The 19,878-nt window shown below is 36.9% G+C and overlaps 1 protein-coding gene across 5 annotated transcripts in view; it reads left to right on the top strand.

The window, feature by feature from the left end:
• The window catches only part of ACSS3 (acyl-CoA synthetase short chain family member 3), a 247,922-nt gene that overhangs the window by 45,824 nt on the left and 182,220 nt on the right, over positions 1-19,878 (top strand). For all 5 annotated transcript variants that reach the window (XR_011483185.1, XM_070454281.1, XM_070454280.1 and 2 more), the window contains exons 3-5: positions 6,524-6,712; positions 10,497-10,631; positions 16,308-16,448. Coding sequence is in view for 4 of the 5 variants with exons in the window: in XM_070454281.1 (XP_070310382.1) it covers positions 6,524-6,712; positions 10,497-10,631; positions 16,308-16,448 (465 nt within the window). In the remaining variant the exon portion in view is untranslated. The remainder of the gene's footprint in view (positions 1-6,523; positions 6,713-10,496; positions 10,632-16,307; positions 16,449-19,878) is intronic.

Below are 19,878 nucleotides of genomic sequence, written 5' to 3' on the forward strand. Positions count from 1 at the left end.
TGGTGCCACCTTGGAAGCCCACCTCGCTTGAAAACTGTTGAAGAAAAATGTCCTAACTGCAAATACTGGTTTACTACAAATTAATCGTCTCCAGTATCCAGGGATTTCAGTGCTATATCTTTTTTCCTTTAGCATTTCTTTAATAAATTTTGTCTTCTGCCCTCCAAAGCCTATTTTAAACTTTTGACCTTCCCATTTCCATGCCTCAAGCTTAACAGGGAACTTTGATTCAAGCCTGGCAACCAATTTTGGAATGAAATCATTTGCAAAATCATTCTTCAAATGCAAACCTGGACCCATTCTTTCTTTCCTACTGTTAACTTCTTGCATCCTTCAACCATCATTCCCTATATGGTCTACACAAAGTAGTTCTCAAATCATGTCATTTATTTTTTACCACCACTGTCGCAGCCCTAGATCTTGCAAAAATAATTGCATTGTAAGGATAAGGAAAGTGCCTACTTCTACAGAGATCTTAACTTGAATATAAATCTAACTTAACAAAACTTAGCAAGATTCTAAAAGATACATGGTACTGAATCTCTATATCTTTCCAAGTCATCTTACAACATTCTTCACCCTGAATTCTTGCTCTGTCTATTCTGAACTGCTTTACTTTCTCCGATAAATGCCTAATCAAAATATCAAATTTCCTGAGGATTAGGAATTTTGGCAGAAATTATCAAGTGAGTAAAAGCAGGAGGAAGTCATTATTACTCAACCATTAATGCCCTGAATGAAAAGATGTTAAATGGTTAAAAAGTGGAAGCAATACTTAATTATTGTTTTCTATATAGTTTCTTTCCTTTTAATTATACATACAGTAGTCATGTCGTGAGTAAATGGTAGGTATCAATTACATTTTTTATTCTTTTAGACCTTGGACTTCTTGATGGAGGATTATTTTCTCTGTCAACAATGGCCAGACTGAAATAGAAGTAATATTTTAAAATGAACAAGATGTCCTTTTTAAGATGTGATAAATTTTGATGGTCTACTTGTAAATCACAGCATATCAACATTAAAGAAATGGAAGAACATATTCCTTATCAAGTCTATGAGCACACATGCATAGAGAAGTATAGGATTGAACTAATTTTCTGTGAAATACAGTCTGAAAATCACATTAGTCTTGAAAGCACACAGATTATTGAAACTGTGGTTATTTTGAGCCTGAACTAAATAGATTAAACAATTCTCCATTTCATTCTGCTTGCGAATACACAGCCTTAAAATGACCAAATATTGATTGAAACTCACTTGTGAAGAAAGTGGGAATGAGAAAAATGCTTATTCTCAGGAATGGTATTTATTCCTTCATTTGGGGAAAACTCTTTGAGAAGAAATGTGTTAGTATATATTTTATAGCTCATTATCAGATAATTGTTTTGAACATAAGATACTACTTTATATTCTTTTCTAAAACTCAATAGAATTCCATTTTAGAATATGAATATATATTCTTTGTTTTAGATAGTAATAATACATTTTACTCTTGAATATAAATGATATAGTTTTATCTTTTGAGGAAAGGTTGATTTCTCTTCTTTTAATAACATCACATCACCTCTACCTTTCTTTCTATTGAAAGGCAAAGCTCACAATTGAATGGACTTAATATAGCATCATATTTAAAAGAGAATTATCTCAATGGCATATCCATTAAGTAGTCACTGTCTTAAAAAGTTACATTTGTAGAAACTTCTTATGTTAGATGAAAATATTTGCATTCTTGAAAGGTTCCTTTCAAATAAATAGTTTTAGTATTATTTCAGATCTTAAGCAGTTTTGATATAATTTATTCTTTTCACAGATACTTATTTACCTGGATGCATGGTTGGTGCATGACCAAAAAAAAAACAATTCATTAGAGATAAATTTTTACCTTCTTGGTGGCTCTCTATGTATGTACAAGTAAAGAAAAAGCAAAAACATGTCTGTATGATGTGTGTGTACCAAATATGTGATTAAGTTATATGTTTAAAAGTAAAATATAGGTACTTTAGGTACTTAATTCTTTCCCTGGGAAATTATGTATAGTCTGAAGAACAGGTCATTCATATCCAATTTGAGTAAACTGTTTCCTCAGCTATCATAATTGATATTTTTTTGGTAAAGAGCTACTTTTTCAATCATAATTTTATCTATTTCATGTTGGTTGCGCATGGTCTTTGTTGCTGCCTGGGCTTTTCTCTAGTTGGGACTTCTGAGTTGTGGTCCACAGGCTTCTCCTTGCAGTGGCTTCTTGTTGCGGATCACAGGCTCTAGGGCACACGGGCTTCAGTAGCTGCGGCCCCCGGGCTCTAGAACACAGAACCAGTAGTTTTGGTTCACAGACTTAGTTGCTCTGCGTCATGTTGGATCTCCCCAGATCAGGGTCGAACCCATGTCTCCTGTATTGGCAGGCAGATTCTTTACCACTGAGCCACCAGGGAAGCCCCTAAAATTGATTTTTAAGCTATTTACATTTTCTGATACTGATTCAAGCATCGTTTGCAGAGTGACATCATTGCTGTTTAGAAATATGCTTTCTCTTGTCTTCTCTTTCATATAATTTTCTTTGACATGGCCCTGAGGTTGCCTCTGATTGTTATCTTTTCACTATAATTTGGACACCAATGCTTCTTTGTCGTACAAACAATGATTTTCTTTAGATGGACATACTGGCAGTTTCTGAAGCAAGTGCTGATTTCCTCTGTGGAGCATACTCTTTGATCAGTTTTGACTAATGTTTATATTTGTGTTGTAGGAATATTTTTTTAATGAAACATTCTCAAATGCTTTCATATTAATAAATCCCATTTTTTCTGTGAGCTGGTATTTTATTTTTCATGAGTGTGTTTATTAGAAGTCTTGAAACCTGCTTCCCCATTCATTTTCATATTTATAAAGATATATTAATTATATTTATTTTATAATTTACAAGTAACGGTGGAAAATTTTGCTGGAGTAACATTTAGTCCCAGAAAGTACTCAAAAAGGTATTTTCTCTATTAATCATATAAAATGTGTCTCTTCATAGCAACTCAAGTGGGGTTAGAATAGCATCTAAACATTGAGGAGTCGCTGCCTGGAGGGAGGTTAACAAGGCCAAATGTGCACCATCTAGTGGTGACACAGACATAGTGCAGCTTAATTTGACAAGAGAGTCCCAGGGCCGTGGTTAACAACTCAGATGCTGCAGGAACCCGGCAGGTAGTATATATGGGAGAAATGGATGGGAGAAAAATCAGTCAACCATATATATTACATCTCTATGGGCTTCTCTGGTGACTCAGTGGTAAAGAATCCGCCTGCCACTGCAGGATACGTGGGTTCAATTCCTAGGTTGGGGAAGATCCCCTGGAGAGGGAAATGACAACCCACTCCAGTATTCTTGCCTGGGAAACCCCGTGGATGGAGGAGCCTGGCGGGCTACAGTGGCGGAGGGTCGCAAAGCATCAGATATGCCTGAGTGACTAAGCAACGACAGAACTCACATCTGTTTAATTATGGAACTGTGGTGTAAGCAGATGACAAAATAAACAGGGTGTAGAAGGATATATTTTAAACTGAGAAGGAAAGAACAATGCAGGCTCTGTTATGAATTGCCCTAGGGAATGGCAAGCTCATGGCAAACCCAGCAGCTGATCTTTGGGTTCAGTTGATTGTTGTTGTTTGAGAACACAGCCACTGTGACTAGACCTTCCAGTTTTTTAAGAGAACCTGGAAATCTGATTTTGCATCTGAAATCTTCTGATTTTAATATGTTGGCTCTTTGTCTTTTTTAGGTGTGACATGACCTCACCTTAAATAACATCTTGGGGCTACATTTAGCCATTGTGAGATCTTTTCTTTTTCTTTTTTAAAGAAAAGAGCTGAATTTATTGATTTTCATTTCTTTAAGAAGACAGAAAAATTTGCCGTCTTCCAGCAACGTGAAATGAGACTGGATTTTAAAGTTACTGAATCACTGCTGGATTGGGTTTTGGTTTAAAATTCTTCTTATTCAACACTGTTTAAGATGCCAAGACTGTAGCTGTGAATAGGACAGACTCTTCTCACTGGTCTCTCCCAGTGCTGTACCGTAAACGGAACACCCAGTAATGCAATCCCAGAGCGTGGCCGCTTTCTGCAGGGTTTACAGGGAGATGTTTGGATGTAACTTGCGGTGTTATCTTGGTTCTTGAACTCCTTTAGGAATTTAAGTTCATGATTGATGTTACTTTGATTTATTTTTCTTATAACTTCCTACTGGGCAACTTGGGGTTCTTAAAAAATAGCACAAAAGTAGTTTGCAATATAGCAGGATGAAACACTGAGACAGTTGTTTGTTACTTTCTGTATTTCCCCAGAGCCCTTAACCTTGACCACATCTTTTGCCATCTGCACAGAGGAAGTGAATAGAGAGAAAAAGGAAGAATGAGCAGGATTCAGAATCCTTTGAACTTGTTCAAAAAGTAGGAGAGGCAGAGTGAAATGAAAGGAACCGCTAACAGCGGTGTGGCCTAATTCCTTCTCCTAGGCATCCTCTTTTCACTCTTTTAAACGTCACATTTAAAGGCAAGCGTAGTCCCTCTATTGCCCAACGGATCCCTACCACTCCTTCAGTTCTCTGACCTGATACGTGACTACTTTCTCATTTGTTCTTTCTGTTTCAGCTCCCCCGGTCTCTTTGTTCCTCAATCACATCACATATGCTCCCTTTTACACCACCGTTCTGGTGTCCTGTCTGCCTGAAATAGTTTACTCACAGATGGCCACTTATTCTTGACCTCCTATGTATCGTTGCTCAAGTGTCGCTTTCTTAGGTCTGTCCTGATTGTCCCATTGAGAATTATACCCCCTGTACCCCAATCCCCTCTGGTTTGCTCTACTACCCCCATCAAATACCACTCAGTACCTTTTAACGTAATATATGATAATTATGTTTATTTCATATCCTCTGTTAAAGCAAACATTAGTACTCTGGGGGTAGAGATCTTTGTCTTGTTTGTTTACTGATGTATCAGAAAACGATGTGTGTGATGTATGGGAACTCAGCATGTATTTTTTAGATGGAAGAATGTTGAAGTTCTTCACTTAAATCTGTGCATACTTCCCACAGTCTGCTGTAATGGAAAGGTTTCTTGCAACAAACTATATCATGTGTAGGCTTATGATCTATGTTGTCTTTGGACTTGGAGTTGCGTGCGTGCTCAGTCATGTCCAACTCTTTGCAACCTCGTGGACTTTAGCCTGCTAGCCACCTCTGTCCATGGAATTTTCCAGGCAAGAATACTGGAGCGGGTTGCCACTTTCTTTTCCAGGAGATCTCCCCTACCCAGGGATCAAACCTGTGTCTCTCTGTGTCTCCTGCATTGGCAGATGGGCTCTTTACCAGCTGAGCCACCAGGAAAAACCCATTTTTGTCTTTATTGCTAGAAATATATGTTAAGATGAAGGAAATATTTCTTTGTTTGGTCCCTAAATGCATGTTAGAAGTAAAAAAAGTTTGAGTGTATGCTCTTAACATAGAGGGCAGTCACTTTGTATAGATAATTAGTATTAAAAACTGTAAAGAAAAAATACACTTGCTTTTTGGGCAACAGAAAGAACCAAGAATATGAGATCAAAAGGCCTGTAATGGATTCTGGTTACACCTAAAGTTAGCTATTATTTCTGAGTGTCATTTACCTTGTATTTAAAATAGGAAGAATAATAATAATAGAATCTGTCTTATTTACCTTGTAAATGTTTGAGGATATGTTTTCCCTGTTAATCCATGCTTGTTTCCTTCAACAGTGAACCCAACATATATCTGAATTTGAGACTGGTTTATTTATCTGCTCACTTGACAGATCACCCTTTGACATACAAGCTCCACAGGGAAAAGCCTGTGTCTTTGTTTTTTGGTGTTGTTTTCCCAACCTTGAACACAGCAGCATATGATAGTTTTTCAGTAAAAATATTGTTGAATGAATAATTAAGCAAATTTAAGACATGAAATTCACATGGCATAATAATAGTAAATCGGCTTGTAGTCAAGTGAAGTGAAGTGAAAGTCGCTCAGTCGTGTCTGACTCTTTGTGACCCCATTGACTATACAGTCCATGGAATTCTCCAGGCCAGAATACTGGAGTGGGTAGCCTTTCCCTTCTACAGGGGTTCATCCCAACCCAGGGATTGAACCCAGGTCTCCTGCATTGCAGGCAGATTCTTTACCAGCTGACCCACAAGGGAAGCCCAAGAATACTGGAGTGGGTGGCCTATCCCTTCTCCAGCCGATCTTCCCAACCCAGGAATCGAGCTGGAGTCTCATGCATGGCAGGCAGATTCTTTACCAAATGAACTATCAGGGAAGCCGTGTAGTCTATTACAATAGTCCAAATGTCTGTTGTTATTGTCACCATCTAAACTCTTATCATCATCATCAATATGTATTACTCAGGCTTCTATGATCCACTGCCAATGGGGTGAGTGTCTTCTAGGGTTACTCCTGTAACTTAAAAGTTTAGTGAATTAATACAGAGGACACTTTGCTGATCTGATGATGTTGTTACAGGTCTCTAAGCTGGCTGGTGTTTTGGTCAAGCATGGTGTCAAGAAGGGTGACACCGTGGTTATCTACATGCCCATGATCCCACAGGCGATGTATGCCATGCTGGCCTGTGCCAGGATAGGGGCCATCCACAGTCTCATATTTGGGGGATTTGCATCCAAAGAACTAAGCACTCGCATTGATCATGCGAAGGTAAGTGTTTTACTTGGGGAAATCAAGCCCTAACCACATATGGTCCAGCTGTTTTTATCTGCAAATGAACCATGCAAGAGTGATTGTGTTTACTAGACCCTCTTTCAAATGAGATAAAGTTGACTTTTTATTTGGCATGCACTATTAACAAAAATTTTAATTTTGAGTCAGTCCTATGTGAAAGATATCATTCTAGATACTGTGAAGAGTGTAACACATAAGGTGCAAGTCTTTCAAGTTAACTTGCCATTTACATTTGGATGTATAAGACATTTAAGAAAAATAATAACTAATATACTCATTCAGCATATATTCATTAAGCTTCCACTCTATGTCTGGTACTCTCCTTGGAACTGGTTAATAAATGACACTTATCACATGGAGAACTAGGGGCCCATGACTAGTTTTATAATTTATACATTTCCACAAATGGTGGTATATAGCACTGTGGTTAAGAGGGAGGGTCAGGGGTGGGTGAAGTTATACATTTAGATGGGGTACTGACATCACAAACTTGAAAGACTGCTGTGACAGATCATTGAGATATTGAATTTAAAACACTTAACATGGTGTCTGGCATATAGTACCCATTAAAAAAAGGTTAGCTGTTATTATTCTATGAATTTAGAGCAGGGATTAGCACACTTTTTTCTGTAAGTTACCGGGTAGTAAATATTTTAGGCATTGTGGGACATGTGAGCTTCTGTTGAAACTATAGAGCTGTGTTGTTGGAGCATTTAAGCCCCACGGCAGCGAAGGGCATGCAGTGTCCCAACAACGCTTTACAGAATGTAATTTGGGCAGGATTGGGCTCTGAATCATAGTTTGCAGACCCCTGATTTAGAGACAGGAATGATATCTCTTAGTTGGGGTGGCTGAAGAAGGCTTCCCAAAAGAGGTGAGATTTGAGTTATATAATATCTTGGTTATGATTCAGCTAGTTGAAAAGAATGATATAGTCAGATCCAAAAGGTGAGAAAAAGAATAAGAGGCTAGTTCTAGAGGCAGGAAAGGGTAAAATCCTTTTGAAGGACAGCAAATAGATCCGTGTGATTGAAGAGGAAGAGAAAGTGAGTTTGCAGAGGCAGTGTTTGTCTGAGTTGCATCCTGTAGATGCTGACCAACCAAGTTTTTGAGCAGGTGACTGTCGTGTTTTGAGCAATGTTAAGAGGAGGCAAGCCTTGCAACATGGTGTGAGTAGGAGAAAGGCTGGAATGGGAACCTTTGGTCGCTGGTCTCTTTGTGAATCAGTGGCCAGAGAGCAATGTACAGGAGAGGAATAGCGGTGGGAAGGTTAAAGAAGGACTGCCATTATGGGAGTAGGAGATGATTGATCTGGAGAGCTTTACAAGCGCAGGATGAGACATTCGTAACAAAAAGGGAACTCATATACACTGAGGGTCCCCTGAGCGCTAGGCAGGGAGTAAGGTTTTACACATGTGATTTCATCTGGTAATAGATCAGTTATTAGAACTAGGAAGCTGGTTTGCACACAAATTGGCTGGCTTTTCTGTTTTTCCTCTCTCCTTTTGGAAACATGTTGAGTTAGTCCTTTGAAGGAAAGTCTAGGGGGAAATGTGTCACTGATCTGCAAATCAATGGGCAGTTGGAGACTTCTCTAGTTTTTTAGCTACAGAAAGTCTTGAACAGTTTTTGGGCATTTGGGTTGGAAAGATCTCCTGGAAAAAAGAATGGCTCCCCTCTCCAATATTCTTGCCTGGAGAATTCCATGGACAGAGGAGCCTGGCAGGTTACAGATCATGGGATCAAAAAAGTCAGACACAGCTGGGCAACTAACACATGAGATGCACTGTTTTTTTAGAAAAAGCTTTTATATGACATGGGGAAAAATATATATACACACACATAATAAGAATTTATAAAACTTATGCTGCATCACTGGCATTTTTCATTCATAACAATGCACACACACACACACACACACACACACACACACATGCGCCCTAATCTTGTTAAGGAGTTTAGGCAATAAGTTTGTATTCTTACGGACAAGACTTTTGAGCAGGTCAAATTAATGATGAGAAGATGGAGACAGCAATACATACCTGAGATATTTGAATATAGTTAATATTTGAAACCAGGAATGATTTTGATGTCATGATTTTCATCTAAATAGCTTGAAAAGAGTTTTATTTTAATAGATGAAGATGGGAAGAATGTATTCTGATTGAGATGGAATAAAACCTGCAATAAAAGACTGTTAATAAAAATGCAAAAAGAATGATTTTCTAGAGGAAGAGTCTAATCTTGACTTTATTAACTTATTCAACTTTTGATATATTCTATACATGTTTTTAATTTGATGTGTAACTTTCATTTATTCAGAATTCTAATCGTAGGGAGTGTTATCTAAAGTTATTTTTGTACATATTACAGACATTAATATGTGAATTATATTCAAATATCTGACCTTTAAACATATAATAAAAGGATACATGATTTACTTTTTCATTTCTTTCCTTTTTTTGTTTTTTGCTTTTAAAAGGCAGCTTGAAATAGTGGAAAGAGGAACATTTTGAAATCAGTCGGAACTAGCCTTCTTTCTGATTCCACCACTTATAAGCTGGGGCTCACTCTGCCACCGTCACTGGACCTCAGTGAATATTGGATGATATTGAAAACTAGAAAGTGCTATATATGCATATATTTGGCATAATATAAACCTTCCCTAGAGGAAACATCTTGTAACCAGAAATCAAAATTCAGGAATAGATGTACCTTCTGGGATTGATTTTTCTGTCTCCTGAATAATTTATCTGTCTCCTTTGCTTTGGATTTCTCTGTGAAGAAGCAGTGTACTTAAAAGAACAAAGACATGTTTGTTTTGTAAATTACTGAGAATTTTGGTTCTATGCCACAAATACTTTGTTGAGACCTTATGTTATGACAAACTTGATCCAGGCATAGGAGACAGGGGGGTGCTGGGCCCAGATTTGTCCGTGGAGAGCTTCCGGTGCAGAGGTGGGGATGGAGGAGCATCTTGACTCTAGACGGATGTCTGAGGCCTGCTCAGAACCTACCAAGGAGGGAAGACTGACCGAAATCTTTCGGCTACACCTGCGCATTTCTTGAAGAATGACTAGCCAATTGTCGGGCAAAGAAAGTGCCAAGTGTGTCTTAATGACAAGAGCAGACACAAGACTCGGTGGGACTTGAAACTTAAATCATTTGAGGGCCCTTCTAAGAAACATATGACACATTTACAATATAATACTTCGTGAAAAGGAGTATGCATTTGAAATGAGAAAGAATCATAAAATAAGTCTTAGTGATTCCAGTCTCTTCCTTCGGGGTCACTTTAGGTGTTTAAGCAGAGAGGCTTACATGAAAAGCCTTAGAAATGCTTATTGATAGCAGTCAGGCTGGTCTCTCCCCTCTAAGAAATACAACTTCAGTAACAACCAGCTCTTATGTGGGTGTGTGCAAGTGAGGGGACTCCACTTGAAGATTCCACTTCACTGGTTCATGGCAGATTTACATCTGCCTGGCTTAATGAATTCTTTGGAAAGTATTTTCTTAACAGCTCCTGTTTGTTAGCCTAAAGCATCTTTGAAGGTGGAATTCTGAACAGGTAAGTGAGATTTATGTGGAAGTGGTTAGGGCTATAACGTTTAAAAATAGTTGGTTGGTTTTCAGGCCATTTATACACGAGAGAACAGAATCATTTCTAAAGAAATGTTTGTCAGCCTATACCTGAAATATTGTGATTACCTTAACTAGGACGGTTCAGCTTTGTCATTTGTTTGTTTGTTTGTCATTGTAGCCCAAGCTGGTTGTTACAGCATCATTTGGCATTGAACCTGGAAGGAAGGTGGAATACATACCACTTGTAGAAGAAGCGCTGAGAATAGGACAACACAAGCCAGATAATGTTCTCATCTATAATCGTCCAAATACGGTAATCTGAATTTTGAATTTGGTTCTTGCTATGGTGGTGTGCTAAGGATGATTCTTGTTGACTATTTGACAGGAGCACTTGATTTATAAACTCTTAAGTATCCTTTATGAATGGCACTATTTGGGGCAAAAAAGAATGACATTTTCTGTCTTTATAAAAAAACTAATTTAAAACAAAAAGATTGAAACCTAGAAATATCTGTAATTTAATGAGTTGGATCCAATGAATAGTCTATTGTGGTGTCCTTTATTGATTTACACTATAACTATAATAGTAATATAGTTAACCCAATGCAGGGTTTAAGGACACCAGCCCCCAGACAGTTGAAAGTCTGCTTGTAACTTTTGACTCTCCCATGAATTTAACTGTTGTTGACTGGAAGCCTTACCAATAAAATAACCAATCTATTAGCACATTTTGTATGTTATATGTATTATATACTATATTCTTACAATAAAGTAGGCTAGAGAAAAGAACTGTATTTATCTGAATTATATTTATCCATATTGTAAGTTTATGTCTGTTTATAAGAAGAGCTGTCTATCAGTACCTGCATCAATATTGTCTTATATTATATAAAACACCACAGATGTACTATATATTATAACACTAGACATCAAAAATGAAAAGATAATGTGAAAAAGAAATTCATATTTTGTTACAGATGTAATGATTCATGCATTCATAGCAAAGAAGCAGCAATACAATTGTTTCATTATAGCCTGGCCTATACACTAATAAATGAAATATACAGTTTTTATGGCATATAGCATGGCCTTATAGTCATATTCATTGGAAACATTGTTAAATTAAAAAAAAAAATCAGTTCCCTGTGATGATAGACTGATGCCCAGTTTCTCTAAGTACCAGAGAAAGAGGTATACTATACAGTAATGTAATTCTAAGTTGGGAAACAGTAGGCACTGTTTTTTAATAATACTACCATGTTATTAATTTTATATTAAATATCACTTACTTTATGCCTATATAAAGACAAACTAGTATCTCCACTTATGCATTCATGACATAACTTTTTCTTAATTTTTCAATATTTCTAAGTAGTATGGTTCATTTGAGAATTTTTCAAATTGCTATAAATCTTCAAAAATTTTTCCAATATATTTACTGAAAAAAATCTACATGTAAGTGGACCCTTGCTTTTCAAACCTGTATTGTACATTTACTGACAGCTTACCATATAATTTTTAAGACACTCCATTCATGGATAATTTTTTTAAATTTCCTGATAACTTTATGAGCTTGGCATTATTCCTGTTTTAAAGAAGAGAAATCCAAGGAAAAGAGAGATGAAGTAACTTGTCTAGCTAGCATCAGGGTCATGATCTGAATGCATGCATTCTGACAGTATGCTTAATCTCTCAGCTACCTAGTCTTGTGGTGAGATATGATTAATTTCTTTTTAAAATGTCTTTTAAAAACTTTAGAAAAGGTTATCAGTCTGGAAGTAAAGATTATGTTCAGGAAAACAAAATATGAATATTCTAAACAGATAAATTATCTGTGATCCATGAAGAAAGAAAAAGCAGTATAACACATAAATGACTGTGTTTTACAATGCTTTTCCTAGTAAATTTGCCCAAATAATCAGCTTACTTCTGCATCCCTAGCTAGGTCTCCAGCTATTTATAGTTAGACTCACTGGGGTTTCTAGCAGATTAAAATTTTTTACAGAAGGAAAATTGCAAGTGTGCAAAGAATCATGTATAATTTGTAGAACTCTTGAGAGTTTATCTGTGGAAAATGCTTAAATGACAAGATATAAGAACAGAGAGCATTAGAGCTCTCTCAGTTTGATTACCACCTAGGAAGTCCCATTACCACTTTCCAGTGTAGTTTGAGAGGTCTGTGGTTCTTCATGAAAGGCTGCACTCAGGGATTTTGATATTTTCAATGTCTTGAAGAAGAATTTGAAATTTCTTTCAGATGACCTCCAGCATGCTTTTAAAAAAGGCTTGTTGCTGTTGAGTCGGGGAATGTAAAGTCAGTTACACAGAAGGCTTTGAGTAAGAAAGACTTGGGGGAAGGGTTCAGTTCAGTTCAGTTCAGTTGCTCAGTCGTGTCCGACTCTTTGCGACCCCATGACAGTAGCACGCCAGGCCTCCCTGTCCATCACCAACTCCTGGAGTCCACACAAACCCATGTTCAACAAGTCAGTGATGCCATCCAGCCACCTCATCCTCTGTCGTCCCCTTCTCCTGCTGCCCCCAATCCCTCCCAGCATCAGGGTCTTTTCCAGTGAGTCAACTCTTTGCATGAGGTGGCCAAAGTATTGGAGTTTCAGCTTCAGCATCAGTCCTTCCAATGATCACCTAGGACTGATCTCCTTTAGGATGGACTGGTTGGATCTCCTTGCAGTCCAAGGGACTCTCAAGAGTCTTCTCCAACACCACAGTTCAAAGCTTTCTTCACCGTCCAATTCTCATATCCATACATGACTCCTGGAAAAACCATAGCCTTGACTAGATGGACGTTTGTTGGTAAAGTAATGTCTCTGCTTTTAATATGCTATCCAGTTTGATCATAACTTTCCTTACAAAGAGCAACTGTCTTTTAATTTCATGGCTGCAATCACCATCTGCAGTGATTTTGGAGCCTCAAAAATAAAGTCTCTCACTGTCTCCATTGTTTTCCCATCTATTTGCCATGAAGTGATGGGACCAGATGCCATGATCTTAGTTTTCTGAATGTTGAGCTTTAAGCCAACTTTTTCACTCCCCTCCTTCACTTTCATCAAGAGGCTTTTTAGTTCCTCTTCACTTTCTGCCACAAGGGTGGTGTCATCTGTATATCTGAGGCTATTGATATTTCTCCTGGCAGTCTTGATTCCAGCTTGTAATGGTGAAAGAGCAATATTGCATAGGAACCTGGAATGTTAGGTCCATGAATCAAGGCAAATTGGAAGTGGTCAAACAGGAGATGGCAAGAGTGAACATCAACATTCTAGGAATCAGTGAACTAAGATGGACTGGAATGGGTGAATTTAACTCAGATGACCATTATATCTACTACTGTGGGCAGGAATCCCTTAGAAGAAATGGAGTAGCCATCATGGTCAACAAAGGAGTCCGAAATGCAGTACTTGGAGGCAATCTCAAAAATGACAGAATGATCTCTGTTCGTTTCCAAGGCAAACCATTCAATATCATGGTAATCCAAGCCTATGCCCCAACCAGTAATGCTGAAGAAGCTGAAGTTGAACGGTTCTATGAAGACCTACAAGACCTTTTAGAACTAACACCATGTGTTTCCATTTCTCTTATGTAAATATCTAGAGGTAGTATTGCTGATTCATATAGTAGATGTATATTTGACTTACTAAGAACCTTGACACAATTTTACATAGTGGACATAATCATTTTACTATTCCAGCAGAAAATTATGAGAGTTCTAGTTGCTCATTTTCTTTATCATTTGGTATTTTATCAAATCTGCTTTGATATATAACTATTTAATCTTGTACTTTTGGTTGCACGATGTGACTTTTTCCCATGTCTTTCTTTTTATCAGTAATGTGTTTGCATTTAAAAAAAACTCTCATAGATAACATTTTGGGATCTTAATTTTTTTCATCCAGTCTGACCGTCTCTGCCTTGTAAATAAAGTATTAGTATTAAATCCATGTACATTTGATTAAAAAAGGTGATAGACTTCTCTTTCCTCTTACTAGGTAGAGATCCACTGTCCCTTTCCCCCCTCTCATAACTAGTTCTCTTTCTCCCTCTCCTTATTTTTCCTGAGACCTTTCCTCTGTTTGACTTTCCTTTATTTTAGTTGGATGTTTCTTGTCCTTCATATCTGACTTTCTGTTGAGGCAGTAATTAAGCCCAGTGGATTGGCTTTGCTTTGAGTTTAGAAAAGATACAAATTATGAGGCTCAGTGATGCATCTCATAACTAGGACTGCTTTTTTGCTAGAGGAGATAAAAACCTGGCTGCCACTCCTAAGCTTCAGGGAGGCCGTGAGGGCTCAACTGGCGGGTCACATCAGTCACCTGCTGTGCTGCCCCAGGACTGCCTTTCAAGAGTGATAACAACTAGGAAGGATATGTCTATAGAAGTAAATGCATGTATGAAAAGGCTAATGCTGATTTCCCCCCTGTCTTCCTCTCATTAGATCTTCTTTAAACATGCCTGCATTTCTTAGCCTGAAGAATAACCCTTCATTCAAATCCTCATTTCATTTGAACTGCAGTTATTTTTGTGATTACTCAATTGACATTTTTTTATTATACAGTGTGATGATTCTTTTTATAGGTCTGTAACTGTGATGCCCTAGGCTTGAATATTTGAGATGAGTTGTGTTTATCTGATGCATAAAAACAAGTGGAAATGGAAATATACAGTTTGATCACAGTTAATTATATTTATTTCTCTAAATGGTGCCTCCAGGACACATCCATGGTGAGGCTAAGCCTAAAACTTCCCCTTCTTGAAGGTCCATTCAGATTATTGTCTATCAATGTGCTACATAGGCTTTATATTTGTGATACTATTAATATATTGAAGTATCAATTTGTAATTGTATCCATTTAAATATATGACCTTTTCTTACAACCCAACCAATAAATTAAGGAACCAGAGAAACGGAAATGACCTGGCTTTAAACAATCTGTCAGTGTCTCTGAATTTAGCTGAGGCATTTCCTGGATGAAATGTAATGGTTACACGCTCTCTAGGTGGTGAACTTATTTTCAGTGAGGAGTGTGTAGTCTTGTCTTGTGCCTTTACCAACAGGTTCACCAACTGTAAATTTCCTGTTTTGTCATCTTGAGATTAGTCAACATTTCAGAAAATAACTAGACATGTACTGGATCATAACTCTAATTAGATAGCTATAACTCTCGGCTACAGTAATTTTTCTGTAAGCCACTTTCTTCTTCTTCCCTGGCTTGTTTCACTGGCACCTTTTGAAGAAACCTGTGTAACTTAAGATGTGTCTGTCCAATTCATGGCTCAATTATCATAGAGTTTATAACACAGAGCTTGGTTCTAGGAACAAAAAAGAAAACAAGCATTTCTACCATATTAGTCACTATCGTTGATGGAGAAAAACTTGGGTAGCATTTTATACATGTCTCATACTCTCATTAATTTCAGAACTGATTTTGTTCTTAAAAAAATGAAAGTAGATTACCCCTCCTCCCCTGAAAGTGATTTAGTATTCTCCCGTTTGGAAAAATGGCCACAGTATTACCCTTAACTGGCCCTTGTGTAAAGAGAAACTTTAGTAGGTTAGTTGAGATTTCATTGTGAAGACAGTAGTTCCAAAGTAAAAAGAAATAGATTATGATAGAAGTTAGTTTTTAAAATTGATAGTGTACATACAGTTGTAGAAACATGAACCTCTGCTGGTTAAGCTTTTACGGTTGATGAAGTCATGCCTACATCACATTTAATTTCTTAAATATATCTCTAGGTTTAAATAAAACATTTTCTGTGATATGTTCAGTTGAAGTCAACATCAAGCTGTTGAATTTCTTATGAACATTTATCTTAACTCAAGACCCTGAGATATTGAGTTATAGGTCTGATATTTAGCTGTCTAGGCCTAGATTTCAGTCAGACACTCAGACTGATATAGATTTAGTTACTCTCCATCGTTTTCCTGATGTAATCTCTTTTATTCAGTGCATATTTCTGTGTTTTTGTTTTGTAGGAAATGGTTCCTTTGGCTCCAGGTTGTTACCTTGATTGGGATGAAGAGATCGCAAAAGCACAGTCCCATGACTGTGTTCCTGTTCTTTCTGAACATCCACTGTATATCCTTTACACATCTGGAACGACAGGGTTGCCAAAGGTATGTTTTCCCTTGCTGCATTCTTCAGTCACTCAGTCATGTCTGACTCTTTGTGACCCCATGGACTGCAGCACGCCAGGCTTCCCTGTCCTTCACTATCTCCCAGAGTTTGCTCAAACTCACGTCCATTGAGTCGGTGATGCCATCCAACCATCTCATCCTCTGTCGCCCCCTCCTCATCCTGCCCTCAGTCTTTCCCAGCATCAGGGTCTTTTCCAATGGGTCAGCTCTTCCCATCAGGTGGCCAAAGTAGGCATTGTCTTAAGGCTAATTATAGTGACAGATTTTTTTGCACCAAGAATATTTGATTACTGATTGAAAATGTTTGCAGACTTTATCTTGAGGTTTAGGCTTAAGTAGTTTATATCTAAAAGAAATATTGTGTCTAAATATATAGAAATATTCGTTATATTTAATGCCAAATGCTTTGTCCTTATTTCACTAAAAATCTTCACAAATATCAGCAATATTCAATTGCTTTAGTAAGCTATTAAAATTAAAATATATTTGATTGAGTATCAGTTGGCTTAATAAAATTTTATAAAATATATTTTAAGTGAAATATTTTTATTTTTTTTTTAAATTGAGGTATATCTTTCATATAGTATGAAATTGATTTTTGATTTAGAGGAATTTAATTTATCATTATAAATGCAACTTGGAGAACTGGCCTAGACAGTTTGAACAACAGGTAATTTATCCAGAGTGTTGAGCTATTTGATTTACAGCACTGAAGACACTCAAGGATTTTTAAATCTTTTTACCCTGAAAGGTGTTTTCACAAAGCAAAGTTAAAAATGTCAATATTCTTGAACGTGTCAGATACCAAACCATTACCACGTTTGCCTGGCATCTCCAAATAACACTGTTTCTTTATATAACTTCATAAAGATTTGTGCAATCATCTTTCATCTATATTAGGGAGTTCAATATTCATTGAATCACAGAATGTTACTGGGCAAAGGGACTTTTCACAATCACTCAAATCCTGTATGACGTTGGCCTCTATTAATATTGGAACTCTATAGCATCAGAATTCTGAACCATAATCTGTTAATATTCTAAAAATTGTGATTCTATTAGTTTAGACTTAAATAAAGGAAGATTAAGACTTAAAACATTTTATATGAAATTCACTTGCTTGTGAAAAAGAAAACATTTGATAGAAGGATATATTCTCTCCGACTACAGACACAGTGTTTTGTTACATTTTGGTCTACCATTGTGTTCTGTATGTAGTTGGTACTCATACTTTTGTTGTGTGAATAAATAAATTAATGCATATACATAAAAATATTTGTGTCATTGTAGAATCAAAGCCTTGTGCTTTTTTAAGAACTCTAGTCATCTGAAAAATAAATTTTTTTTATGTTGCAGCAAATGAACATTTGGCTATGAAATAAAAGGGACTCAGCAAGTTACAGTCTAATATAAAAGTATTAACACGAGAGGAAACCACTGACCCTGAAAACATAGTTTAGCCTAACAACAACAAAAACAAAAAATTCAGTTTAGCTCCTTGAAAGCCTGAAGGAATCTTATAAAAACTTTCGGTGCTACCTTGAGACTTTTAATCACTGAAATTCACTGTTGCCTGGATGGGGATCTATATGAGAGTGCAGAAGAGTTTGCCATCAGTTTAAAAGAGACTCAGCTAGTGTAGTGGAAAATAAAAGTAACATATAGGGCATTAAATCTGAAAAGTGATGATTCCAAATAAGGAAGAAACCTAGATATCACATGTTTTCTCTGGGTCAAGAAGTACTTTGTGGAATTCTTAGCTGCCCAAACTGAAGATTGCTTGATGTTTTAATCATCCTCATTTTTTTTTATTACATTAGTAATACCATCCTGAAGATAAATCTATTTCTATATATTGGAGAAAGCTTTAATTGTTTGAAGATTTCTATTCACATTGAATTTAGTTCATGGATGTTCATTAGGAGCTAAAAGAGATAAAAAATTAGTAAACCACAGTGCCTTCAGCATAGTGGGGTTGCAATATGTATCAATATAGATAATGTAAGATAGACTGTGATCTTTCCCTAAGAGGAAGAAACCCTACTTGTGTCTCTTGAAGAAAAGATGAATTTGAATGGCATCTGAAGGATTAAATTCCATTAGTTCAACAAATATTACTGAGCACCCAAATACATATCTGACCATCTGTTTAGAGTTCTGTGGCTGGATACAGGCACTGAACAAAGTGCTATGTAGTAGGTGATGTGTTATGAGGAAAAATAAAACAGAGTAAGGGTGATGGGAGAGTAAGAATGCTGTTTTATCAGGGAGATGTCATGGGAAGCACTCGATGGTATGACATTTGAAGGATGGGTAGAAGTTTTTCATCAGGTGACTTCATGGGGAGGAGGGCATTCCAGGTTGATTGGGACAATATAAATAAAGACAGGAGCATGTAAGGTTCTTGAATGGCGTCTGCAGTTGGTGCAAAAAAAGTAGAGAAATGGCCAGACTTATAGGCAGGGGCCAATTGTTTAAAATTTAGCCAAGAAGTTTAGGTTATATACTGCCTGTAAGGAATGGAGAGCACTGTTTCCTAAGAAAGAGACAAAAATATGAAGGAAGGTAACCCTGGCACCATTATACAACGGTAGCAAGGAGACTGGGTTTCAAGCTGGGCTTAGCTTTGGACCATTTATTAGGGAGCAAGCAAGAATAAGAGTAAGACAGAGGAAGAGTACAAGACTTCGAACCTGAGAACACAGGAAAGTGGTTTTATTTATTTACTAAACTAGAAACAAAGGAGAATGGCTTGGGGCTGGAAAACTGGGAGGTTTTATGAATACTGAGTATGATGTCTCTTTGGGACATTAACATGGAAATGCCCAGCCAGTAGTTGGAAATGAAGGTCTGGGTCCAAGAATACATCTGGGTTTGGAGATGGACCCTTGGAAGATCATCAGCTGTAGAGGTGTAGTGTTTAATTCATGGGATCGAGTAGGTTTTACAGAGAAAGACGTGCAGAATGGCAAGACAAAGTAGTCAATTTTCCAGGTCTTTCAGAAATATTTCTCTTATCCCTTCAGTGGACTTCAGAATTTCAATTGCATTGAAAGTATATGTTGCCAACAAATACTTTTGCCACTTATTTTATCCTACTTTTGAAATATATTACTTTTCATTTACTTATCTTCATAACATTGCATGTTCTCTAACATTGTAGAATATATTTCATACACCTTTGAATCTACTATGGCACTAACCTTAGAACTGGGCCATAGCAGATCCAAAATATTTAATAATCTACTTTTCCAGTTAGCTCCAGATGCCTCTTATTTTTTAAATTGAAATATAGTTGATTTATAATATTGTGTTAATTTCAGGTGTACATCAATGTGATTCAATCATTTATGAATATATATATGTTAAAATCAATTCACAATTTAATAAAAACTGTGTGAACCAAAAA

Source organism: Odocoileus virginianus, chromosome 24 (assembly GCF_023699985.2).
Source record: "Odocoileus virginianus isolate 20LAN1187 ecotype Illinois chromosome 24, Ovbor_1.2, whole genome shotgun sequence".
Lineage (NCBI taxonomy): Eukaryota > Metazoa > Chordata > Mammalia > Artiodactyla > Cervidae > Odocoileus > Odocoileus virginianus.